The sequence below is a fragment of the Chiloscyllium punctatum genome, chromosome 44, assembly GCF_047496795.1.
Source record: "Chiloscyllium punctatum isolate Juve2018m chromosome 44, sChiPun1.3, whole genome shotgun sequence".
In the NCBI taxonomy this organism is placed as follows: domain Eukaryota; kingdom Metazoa; phylum Chordata; class Chondrichthyes; order Orectolobiformes; family Hemiscylliidae; genus Chiloscyllium; species Chiloscyllium punctatum.
The window spans coordinates 46824036-46836523 of NC_092782.1; the positions used below are offsets into that span (position 1 = coordinate 46824036).

At 40.2% G+C, this 12488-nt stretch overlaps 1 protein-coding gene across 2 annotated transcripts in view; it reads left to right on the forward strand.

Moving 5' to 3' along the window:
* Positions 1–1526: 1526 nt before the first annotated feature.
* Positions 1527–12488, forward strand: part of LOC140466947 (proline-rich transmembrane protein 4-like) — a 39581-nt gene continuing 28619 nt past the window's right edge. Inside the window, exons 1-3 of one of the 2 annotated variants that reach the window (XM_072562816.1) lie at positions 1527–1909; positions 6831–6911; positions 7707–8950. In XM_072562816.1, coding sequence (XP_072418917.1) covers positions 7771–8950 — 1180 coding nt within the window. In that variant the 5' untranslated portion in view covers positions 1527–1909; positions 6831–6911; positions 7707–7770. The remainder of the gene's footprint in view (positions 1910–6830; positions 6912–7706; positions 8951–12488) is intronic. The other variant, XM_072562817.1, reaches the window with a different exon arrangement.

Below are 12488 nucleotides of genomic sequence, written 5' to 3' on the forward strand. Positions count from 1 at the left end.
TTTAAACTCCCCCACCCTAGGGAAAAGACCCAGGTCATTCACCTTATCTGTGCCCCTTATGATTTTCTAAACCTCAGTAAGGTCAACTCTCAACTTTGTACATACCAGTGAGAAAGGTCCAGTCTTTCCAGTATATTTTTATATCTCAAATCCTCCATTCTCAGCAATATCCTGGTAAATCTTTTCTGAACCCTCTCCAGTTTAATAATATCCTTCCTATAACAAGGTATCCAGAACTGCACACAGTACTCCAGAAGAGACCTCACATGCATACTGGACAATCTCAACATGATGTTCCAACTCCTATACTCAATGGTCTGAGCAATGAAGGCAAATATGCTAAACACCTTCTGAGCCATCCTGCTTACATGTGATACAAATGTCAAAGAATTATGCAAATGAACCCTTAGGTCACTGTTCTATGACAATACCCAGGGCCTTATCATTAACTGTAACATTCTGATTTGTTTGTATTACCAAAATGCAATATCTTACATTTATCCAAATTAAACTTCATCTGCCACTCCTCAGCCCATTGACCCAATTGATCAAGATTTCTTTGTAACCTTAGATAACCTTCTTCACTGTCCACTAAATCACCAATTATGGTGTCATCTGCAAACTTACTAAACATGCTCCCTATATTCTCATCCAAATCATTTATATAAATGACAAGCAGAAGTGGGCCCAATACCGATCCCTGTGGACCATTAGTTACAGTCTTCGGTCTGAAAATCAATCCTCCATCACCACTCTCAGTCTCCTAATGTGAAGTGAATTTAGTATCCAATTGGCAAGCTCACCCTGAATCCCACGTGCTCTAACTTTACTAATTAGTTTACCATGCCTAATCTTGTCAAAGGCTTTACTAACATCCAAGTAAACAATATCAACCGCTCTGCCCTTATTAATCTTTTTGGTTACTTCATTAAAAAACTGAATCAAGTCTGTGAGACATGATTTTCCTCATACAAAGCCACAGTTTTGTATCTGATCCTGCTCAGTTTCTGGTCAATGGTAACCACCAGGATGTTGACAATGAGGTACTAAGTGACAGTAAAACTGTTGACTATCAAGGGGAAATGTGGTTAGATTCTCTCTTAGTTGGAGATGCTCATTGCCTGGTATTTGTGTCGCATGAATGTATCTTGCCACCAAGTTTGGATGATATCCAGGTCTTGCTGCTTTTGGGCACCTACATAAATACGAATTATTGCTTATTGTGAAAAAATATTCTCTTGGAAAAAAGAGTATGATATCTGTGGAATTTTGCTGCACAGAAACAAGACTGGAAGAGTGTCCACTAGCAAAGAAATCTATTGTTTGTAAAGTTTATTGAGAGAGTTCCCTGATGTGACAACGCTGTGCATGAAATCTACCCTGTTCCTTCTCTCCAGATGTTTGCAATTCATTAAAACTGATCTGGACGCTATCGACAAGTAAACAACTAACGTGCTCTCGTTTGCTCTGAATTTGGCCACCACTGGAGGAGCTCCTAATGTTCTGACAGCACTGATACGAAACAATGTTGGACCTGCAATGCCAGTGCTTAGACAGTAGAGCTGGTGCCACGCTCGGTCGCAGTAACACTTCCTCCCATTCGCCTGTTGTAGAAACTGACCATCACCAAATCTGCACCAACTGCGCTCTCCCTCCTATCGAGTGTGCAACCAAAAAAAAAGGTTGGAGCCTCTCATTCCACCACTTCCCTTCCCGTGCCTCTCTCCCGGGGATCTGCACCAGCTTTGACAGCCGCGGGATGATCTGCTCGCTCCGTCATTCCTTTTGTGCTGTTTGTTATTTTGGGGGGGTTTTTTCCGCACTGCGAGTTTGCAAGGGACCAGGTCGGTAACAAAAAAGCGTTTTCCCAAAAGGGCTGGAGTGAGGACAGAGTGATCGCTGGAGTAAGGTAATAGAACCCTTTTGAAATGAGGTATTTCTGTGTACACGAGAGACAGAGCGACCTCAGTGATGCAGATTGGACAGTATCTGAATCAGCGGTGGGCGCTTATTCTGTTGTTTTGATATCAGCAATGGATTTGCGCTCCTCTATTGAAACGTGTATCCAAACAATTGAATCTCAGGCAGAGAGTTCGAAGGGACTGGGACAGGGGGAGAGGACCAGGTTAAATATTCCTCTCTGTACAGCCCCTTGTGCTGTGTGTCTTGAGCTCCCATGTTTTGAGTTTATTGTAATAGCGGGTGAACAGTTCTACATCGGGATTGGGATTCCAGTGCAGCAGGGGCTGTAATTATATATCACAGCAATACTCGTGTATTTTTGTTTTAACTTTAGTAAGCTAGTCTTAGACCAATCTGTGCAAACCATTTCTTAAAATGAGTTCATCATTTTTGCTGAATGTTGAATTGTTTTCTTCATTAACCCCTTATTTGGTTCTTATGTTTAGTTGGTGATACGGGTTAGTGTGCTAATTAGTTATTATAGTGATGCTTTGGTTGAATACACTGGGTAACATATTAAACAGTACATATTACGATCAAGCATCAATTAATGATGCTGCCTCACAAATTAAATAAGTTAACTTTTCCGTTGACAACACTGATGAATTATTAAACAATATTAATACTTTTGAAATGGCCAAACAATACACAATATGTTGGGGCAACATATTCAGTTCGTGATTCAAGTTAACGCTTTGAACTATACTAGTTATGTTTGTGACTCTGTGGATGATATTAATTAACAATTTAAACTATGTTAAATGCATCTTTCTGGAGATGATGTGAGCTAATATGTAAAATGACCCTTAACATATTGGTGGAGCTCTCTTTGACCATTCTGAAACATGTAGAAGTTTAAAATCAAACCATCATGAAAGGCAGTTCCATTATCCAGGGTCCTAGAGATTCCTGTCTGTCTGTCTAATTGCAATTTATAAACCTAACGTTCCATTTGGAAAAGGGTAGCCAGTTCTCCAAATATTCTTTCCTTAGTCACTGTCACCAAGAACAGATAAAAGATGATTTCCCTCTCAGGCTTAGAGGTAATGAAGGTGCTCTGTTTTTCTGAGCAAATGCACTCATGTTGCAGCCTATCATGAGACTCTACTAAATCTAGAGTAGGCTTCTGGACTGTGCACTACACTTGATTGATCGAGAAAATCAATCAGGGGACATGTGTGTTGGTAAGGGATGATATGTAGAATGAGAGCTGGAAAAAGATAATGTGTCTTCTTCCTGGGGTCTTCCATTGCCTTCCCAGATCTTATGTCTGCAAAAGGCCTTACACAAAGTCAAGTTTCTTGGATGTTCTGTGGGTTGTTGTCCAGAGATAAAGAGACAGATCTAATTGAGTTGTGGAATTGAAAACAACCTAACCCCAGCTCTTCAGAATATCTCTATCATCTTGGAGAAGTCCATGAAATCCACAGCAACAAGAAAGTCTCTATCCTGTTTTGCCTTAACACCACACCTTACAAAGCTGCTGTTTGCAGAACATTTCGAATACATAACGATGGTAATTTGCATTTATACAGCCTTTCACATAGTAAAAAATGTCTCGAGGCATTTCAGAGGCACAAACAGAAAATACTGATGCACAGTTAAAAAAGGACATATTCAGAGGGATGGCTAAAATAATTCTCAAGGGAGATGTACTTTCAGGAGAAAGGGATAGGGAGGCATAAGGAATCTAGGGACCTAGGTGACAGAAAACATGGCTTCCAATAGTGGGGTGAAAAGTGATTGGGTACACAAGGTACTAAATTTGGGAAGGATGCATAACATTTGAGAAGATTATAGGCATAATGAGAGATGAAGTAATAAATGAATTCAAACACAAACAGAAATTGCTGGAAAACTCAGCAGGTCTGGCAGCATCTGTGGAAAGAAATCAGAGTTAACAGAATAATTCTGAAGAAGGGTCATTAGACCCAAAATATTAACTCCGATTTCTCTCTGCAGATGCTGCCAGAGCTGCTGAGTTTTTTTCAGCAACTTGCCTTGCTTTTGTTTCTAATTTTCAGATTCTGCAGTTCTTACAGTTTTTTTTTTGTTTAAGGAATTCAAACACATGGGTAAGAACTTTATTCAGAAGCACTGATAGACTGGAGAGCAATGCAGGTTAGCAGGAACGGGTGCAAATGGATGAACAGGAATGTTGCAGGATACGACAACAGAGTTTTGGATGAGTTAAAGTTTATGGAAACTAAAGATTGAGAGAATGACTAGAAAAGCATCAGGAGAATCAAGTCTGGTAATGAAAAGTGCACGCATAATGATTTCATTAGCTGATGAACTGATGTAGGGGTATAGACCGTAATATGACAGAGATGGCAGTCTTTCTGGCAGAGAGCACATGAGGTTAGAAGCTCATCTCAGAGTAGAACAGCACTTCAAGACTCCAGGCTCTCTGGTTTAATCTCAGATGTTAGGGCCAGGCATAGAGTGAATAGAACAGCATGGAGGTGAAGAGGACAGGCCAGTGATACACACTCCAGAGGTAACTATTTGGGAAAAAGAAAAGAGAATGCAATACTGAAGATACTTTGGCTACTCATCATACTCAAAACATAATTCTGTGTGTGCAGTTTTTTGGGAAAGATAAGTTTGTGTGAATATTTTGTTTGTGGAATTTCAATATAAATTCAAAACTCCTGTGAATTATTCTGGATTCTGAGAATCTGTTAAATGAAACTTTATAGGCTACAGAATAAGACTTCTGTTTCAGAGGCTGTGCTGTAACTGTAATGGTGTTACAGTATGCAGAACGAGAACAATGGTGACTCTATATAAATTCAGATTTATTGGTGATGTTCATAAGTAGGGTGAGAATTGCTACTGGAATCCACTCATAGTCTATACAAAATGGCCAAATTGTTAGACCCGAACAAAAGCTTAATAGTCAATATTAATGTCACCTGCCTGGACATTATTTGCGTAATGGTAAATTTAAATCTCCAAATATAATCCTTCTTCTAAAATAGTTATCAATTGAATTCTGTAGGACAGGTTTGGAGATGTGAGGTTGAGGCAGAATCCTATCCCTCCTTCCCCAACAATAAACAATTACATTTACTTAGCAACTTTAACTTAGGAAAATGTCTCATGGTGTTCCATAAAAGCTTTAGCAAGATTTGACTTCAAACTGCATAAGGCAATGTTAAGACAGGTGTTCAAGCTCAATTAAAGAAGTTTTTTTCAAAGGAAAGAGAGATAGGAAAGTTGACGGAAGGGATTCTGAGGGCCACTAAAACAGTGGAGCTATGAAAACTAGGATGTGCAAGAGACCGGAATTTGAGTCTCAAGCCTCAAGTAATTTAATTAGATACACTCTCCTTCAAACCCCTGCCAGTGACTCTTATTCCAAAGCATCAAGCCATTCCCCACTTCCAATCAGGAAAAAAACCCACTGAAGAATACATTGAAGAAAAATAAGTTGAGGAAACAAAACACAATAGTGCTCAACATTTGTCCTCTATAAAAAAGACATGCAAGCACTGCAGGTCTTAAATAAAATGTTGAAAAGTTTGGTGCAAGAATAGCACATCAGGTCAGGCAGCATCCGAGAAACAGGAGAGTCAACTCCTTTTCCCACTCCACCGAGGACATGCAAGTCCTGGGCCTCCTCCACTGCCAAATCCAAGCCATCAAAGGATGGAGGAAGAACTCCTCATCTTCCACATTGGGATTGTTCAACCACATGGCATCAATGTTGACTCCAGTAGTTTCCAAATCTCCCCTCCCCCACCTTATCCCAGATTCAATCCTCCAACTTGGCACTGTCCTCTTCACCTGGCCCACCTGTCCATCTTCCTTCCCACCTATCTGCTCCACCCTCCTCAATAACCTGTCACTATTACTCCCCACCTGCATCCACCTATCACCTACCCAGCTACTTGCTCCCCAGCCCCACCCCACCCTCATATTTATCTCTCAGCCCCATTCCCCACCCCCACCAACATTCCAGATTATGTCCATCGACTCTCCTGCTCCTCAGATGCTGCCTGACCTGCTGTGCTTTTCCAGTGCCACACTTTTCGACTCTGACTCTCCAGCATCTACAGTCCTCACTTTCTCCTAGTTAAATAAAATGTTATGTAACCATTCTAATTGATACTTCTCAGTAGCTCTCTTTTAAAAGAGTTTAAATGCCAGGGTATCTTGTGTTAATTAATATTTATACAAAGCTAATAACTGTAGATGTGTTTGTTTGCACATGCTGATATTATTTGTGTTGCCACATGTGAATATGTGTTTGTTGAATGTATATCAACATTTGTGTCTATGTAAGCTCCAATATGTGCACCTTCGTTGATTTTTAAACAAAATAAAATGTAACATGGTCATTAGGGCATGGGTTCATACCTCCAGTGTTTATTATATAACATCTTCCCTCCACCAATCTATTCTCCAGTCTCCTGCCACTGACTCTCCCACAACCCTATCCTCAAGATACATTCCCCACCAGATCTCAATATCCAATGTTTTCATAACTAATACACAGAAGCTTTCAAGAAAGATGTTTTTGTTTTAGTGCTTGCCTGAGCCTATGTACAGTATTATCCTGGTATTTTTCATCTTTTCCTGCAGGATTGGCAGCCATAGATCTCACTGACAATTTCCTAAAGTGCAAAATGGGCAGTTGGTGTGTAAGACAAGCTGCAAGTTTAAGAAGTGAAAGCAATAAATTACAGAGCCCATCTTTGACAGCAATAACAAAATACAACAGATAAAAATTAATTTGAAGATTACATGCTTGTAACAAACAATAGCAATTTTGCTATTCTAAATAAAAACCTCTAAAATCTCTAAATTAATACTGGGTCTTCTCAGTTAATTTTACTCACCTATTTTCTTGTCTTCTGAAGGCATAATCTTTTGTTGGATGTTGATTGATTTTCCATGCCTCACCCAAGGATCTAACATGTAAACCCAGAGGGCAACTGCTGGTGAGTTATTCAGCTTTGGGAGGCACCACAGCCACACCCAAGCTACCTTCACCTTTTGATTTGATTTATTGCACTTGATTTGATTTATTGTAGTCACATGTACCTAAGTACAGCGAAAAGGTTTGTTTTGTGAGCAGTACAGGCAGATCATAAAAAACAAGGACATACAGATCATAGGGCGTTTTAGCAGAGCAAGGCATACTGGTTACAACCTCACAGGAGGTGCACAAAGCATGATCAACATTATTTGAAGTTAGAGAGGTCCATTCAGCAGTCTAATAACAGCAGGGAAGAAGCTGTTCTTAAACGTGTCAGTGCATGTGTTCAAGCTTCTGCATTTTCTGCCTGACAGAAGAGGTTGGAAGAGAGCATTAGTGGGGTGAGGACGAGGGAGGAGGATGTCTTTGATGATGGTGGCAGCCTTTCCACAGCAACAAGAAGTGTAAAGGGAGTCCATAGTTGGGAGAGTGGCTTCCGTGATTGTCTGGACGAAGCACACAACCTTCTTTTAGCCACACAGGCACATTTCCAGTACTTCTGTACCCTCATTGGTCTGTATCATTTTACATCATTGGAGTCACTAGAACCATAAATAGAACACCTATCACTATTCTGGCTGAAAGTGAGAGGGACCAGAGAACTCCAAGCTTTGTAACGTGCAATTCCATATTGAATATCCATTTATGCATTGAGCTGAACCTTTGCATTGTTGCCACAAAAATATTGTTAGAGCACAAAGCTTAGGATACTTACTACATTCATTAACATATATATATATCTATACCTGTTTTTCAGGTGTTTTGAAGACTATTCCTGAATAATTAAGGGCTAATTCATAGAGTGCCTGGAAAATATCAACATGTTGTGCAAAGGCATTATTCTTGTGAATGTTATTTCCTCAATAATAATGGAATCAAAAGTAGCATCCTTTCGAGTTCAGGAACATGAAGTATCTCAAGTCAACAGTCCTTCTTCACAACCAAGTATGATTGGAGTTGTCCATTTATCAACTACAAGACAGCAAGAACTCAAACTAAACCTACCTCCTGTGTCTTCTGCATTGCCTGCAGAAACAGAAAGTAGTGTGGATCCTCTTTCAGTTTCTCAGATGTCTGGATCACAGCCCATAGCAAGAAGGCTTGGTACAAGACCATTGTTGACATCTTGGGTGCCTACAATGCAACCTGTTGGCAATAGAGCTAGTACTGTGTCATTGCGGGTACCACACATCCACTTGGATTCCGATGGCAAGACTATGAATGGTGTGTTGTTCAATCGTGATGAAGTTGGTTCACCCCTGAATGCTGGGCAATTACATACCACCCCTTTCCCAAACAGAAACCAGATTGACGTGCTACATTCTAAAGAAAATCCTCAAGGACCCTCAAATATCCCAGAGTTAATTAGTAAAACTTTACACGGTGTATCTAGTGACTTTTCTGTCCAAAACCTACCCAGTACTAGGTTGCAGCCAATAGGATCCACAACTAAAACATCCTTCTCCCCAGTATATGTCACAATGGTGAAAACCACCCAAAGTTCTCCACAAGAACCTTCTCATGCAGGATCAGTGGTGCCAATCAATACATATCCTGGTCTTCAACAAAGACCAGTCACTATAAGATTCATCACCACTGAAAGTACTGAGCTGCTAACCAAGACCAAGGCACCGAGTAAAACCAACCTTTTGAACACTGACCACTCTGTGCTTTTCTCAGTGTCAGAACTGCAGCCTGGAATCTTGAAGCCAACTTCAACAAGTATAACCCATCAATCAATTACATTGATAGTGGACCAATCAAGCAATAGATCATCAACTTACCCTGTAAGATCAAAGACTATCAGTGAAGGTGAGCTGTTCAATAACACTACAACTCCGAAAACTGCACATGAAAGGAGTGCACCAACCAGCAGGTCAGATGGAGTGGGTACTCCCAACAAAGGCACGTGGGACTCTTTATCTGTAACAATGTTTCATTCTACTCCAAACTACCAGATTCACCAAACAAAGCACAGTGACGAGCCAGAAAAGACAACAGGTAAGTAATGATTCTTAAATAAAAACCCAACTCTTTTGTAATGATCATGTTGAAATTTCAGAAAATCCCAATTACACAATAAATGTGCACTTGGTGTGAGAGCTCAGTTGTGGAGTATATTCAGTAGAGTGGGGAATCTAACACATTTGGGTATTGGAATCGAGTTGGAAAATGAGGTTGACTTTATGAAATGCTGGAACTGAATCAAGGGGCTACGTGGATTATTCCTGCTGCTATTTCCTGTGTTCAAATAACCACTGAAATTGGTGCCATTTTAACCAGCTGGTTTTATTTCTTGTACCTTTCAAATATTCAGTCAAAGAATAACAAAAATAAATGAGCGCACATTTGAATATAACTGATGCAGTATTTTCATAGACCAGAAGCAGGCCACTTGTTGAATTAAGTGCCCAATGTTTTTGCTTGAAGAGCTAATGTTGAATCCTCTTCCAGGATCCTTTCATGTTATTAGGGGGCCGATCGGGGGCCATCCAGTGTTAATACTGGATGGCCCCCGATCGGCCCCCTAATAACAGTATTGTGTTCTCAGCTTCATAGGATCCCAGTGATTGTTTCGTGAAGCACAGTCTCAGAAATTATGAGTCAAGATTAGTGTGGTGCTGGAAAAGAACAGCAGATCAGGCAGCATCCAAGGAGCAGGAAAATCAATGTTTCACGCAAAAGCCCTTCATCAGGAAGCCATACATCAACTCATTCTTGGGGAAGATGGTTGCTAAAGCTACTGTAATTCTGGGTGTCAAGAAATGGATGGAGCAATTACACCATCTGCCCAAAGACGTCAGTGTTTGGTAACTGCTCCTATAAATTTAAATCATCTACAACTATGGGTGAGGTACCTGATGACTGGAGAGTAGCTAATGTACCTTTGTTTAAAAAAAGACTGTAAGGAGAAATCAGGGAACAAAACTTTATATGGTGGATCTGACTTTGGTTGTGGGTAAATTGTTGGAGGTGATTAAAAAAGATAGGATTTGTGGACATTTAGAGAGGCAAAAATTGATTAGGAATGGTTTTGTGCAAGGAAAATCATTTTTCACAGACTTGATTGAGTTTGTTTTAGAAACTTACCAAAATGATTGATAATGGCAGCGCATTACAGCACATAAACAAGTAGATGTTGTTTACTTGGACTTTGGTAAAGCTTTCAACAAGGCTCCACACGGTGGACTAATTAGTGAAATTAGGTCACATGAGCTTGCCAATTGGATACATAATTGACTTAATGGCAGGAGGTAGAGAGTGGTGGTAGAGGGCCGCTTTTCAGACTGGAGACCTGTCATAAGTGGTGTTCCACAGGGATCAGTTCTGGATCATTTTTCTGTTTGTCATTGATATAAATGATTTGGATAAGAATGTAGAAAGCATGGTTAGTAAGTTTGTGGATGACACAAAAATTGGTGACATAGTGGATAGTGAAGAAGGTTTTCTAAAGACTACAAAGGGATCTTGATCAAATGGGCTGAAAAATGGCAGATGGAGTTTAATCTGGATAAATGCGAGGTATTGCATTTTGCTACAACAAATAAGGGTAGGGCTTAAACAACTAATGGTAAGGCCTTGGTAGTGTTGTAGAACAGAGGGAACTAGGGGTGCAGTACATAATTCTTTGAAACTTGTGTCACATATAGACAGGGTGGTTAAAAAGGTATTTGGCATGCTTGCCTTTATTGCTTGATCCTTTGAATATAGGAGTTGGGAAGTCATGTTGAGGTTGTACAGGACATTGGTGAGGCCTCTTTTGGAATACTGTGTCCAGTTCTCGTCACCAGATATAAGAAGGATATTATTAAGCTGGACAGGGTTCAGAAAACATTTACTAGAATGTTGCCTGGTATGGAAGGTTTGAGTTATAAAGAAAAGCTGGGAAGCTTTTTCACTGGAGCATAGCAGCTTGAGAGGCGGCCTGATAGAACTTTATAAAATAATGAGAGTTAGATAGAGTTAATAGTAGTTGTCTTTTCCCTAGCATAGGGGGTTTCAAGACTGGGGGGCACATTTTTAAGGTGAGAGAAGAGAGATTTAAAAAAGACATGAGGGGCAGATTATTTACACAGAGAGTGGTTCGTGTGTGGAATGAACTTTTTGAGGAAGTGGTCGATGTTGGTACAATTGCAATGTTAAAAAGACATTTGGATAAGGACATAAATAGGGAAAGGTTTGGAGGGATGTGGGTCAGGAGCAGGCAGGTGGAACTATTTTACTTTGGGATTATATTCAGCATGCACTGGCTGGTCCAAAGGGTCTATTTCCATGCTGTACAACTCTATGAATATACTTTCAGCACATCCTGTATGTTAAAGATACTGTATAAATATAAACTGCTACCTTTTGACTTGGAAACAAAGAATGGCCACTAAGTTTAGGATTAGAAACATTAGTTTCTGTGGAATAGACCTTCCTGGGAGAAGAGCAAAGGAGAAAAGACAAGAAGAGAAAATCTAAAAAATAAAAACGTTGGTGCTGTAATTCAGTCGGACGCAGCATTCACTCAGAACATCACTTCACTGAAAGGTGATTGGCTGGGACAGATAAATAGGTGTAGAAAATGTGAGGAAAATCTTAAAAGGAAAGCTCACAGACTCACTGCAGCATCGATCAGTATTCTGTGCATATATGGACCTGATTTATATCATTTGTTCCTTGGAGGGTTGTAGAAGAAGCAGATTAGAATCCAGCACATGTACACCTATATCTACAGACTGCTTGCTCTCATTCTCATTCTGCTTCAGTCTCTTGCTCTCGCCTAATCACTGTGCCTCTAGCTGCGTCTTGGGCTCTTGTTCATACCCTTACTTCCTCAGCCTCACTCCGATACATCCTGAATGTGCCAATCTTTATTGTGCTTTCCCTATGCATCCCCCCGCCCCCAGCCCCCCCCCCATCATGTGCTCTGTGTTTCCTTCTCCTATAATCTCTTGCTGTTTTCCCTTTGATCATTTGCTCTCTTTGTCTTGTCATCACATTCTCACTCTGTCTCCCTCTCTTCCACTATCACTCTACCATCCCTAGCTCATTCATTGTGATGTGAATGAAAGAGTATGAAAGCAGTGTTAATTGATAGACCCCAGCCCTGTGTGAGCTCATGAGCTGAATCCCAGTTTAAATCAGGAAGGCCCTCTGTAAGTTTGGTCTATAATGAGCCTGACCTTGCAAAATAAAAATGATCTGGCTGGGAGGAAATTACTGAAGGTGCACTTGTGAATTGATGGATCCATGATGGCAGGACCAAGGATTGTACAGATTTACTACTAATGATCTAACTCTATGATCATCCATTATATTGTATCCCAGGGCTCCCTCCCAAAGGTTGTTATTCTATACGATGAACCCCTCAATTGTGTTCATCTGTAATTCACTTGCAAAGTCTGCTATTTTATATTATGAGGTTCCCTGCCGTGTTTCCAGTGCATGAGATTAAATAATACAAAATTGGCTGTCCAGGGAAAATGTAAATCCCTTGATCTGTCATCATTTTAAATATTAAAATGTTTATAACTTTATTGTGGGTATCTCAGCT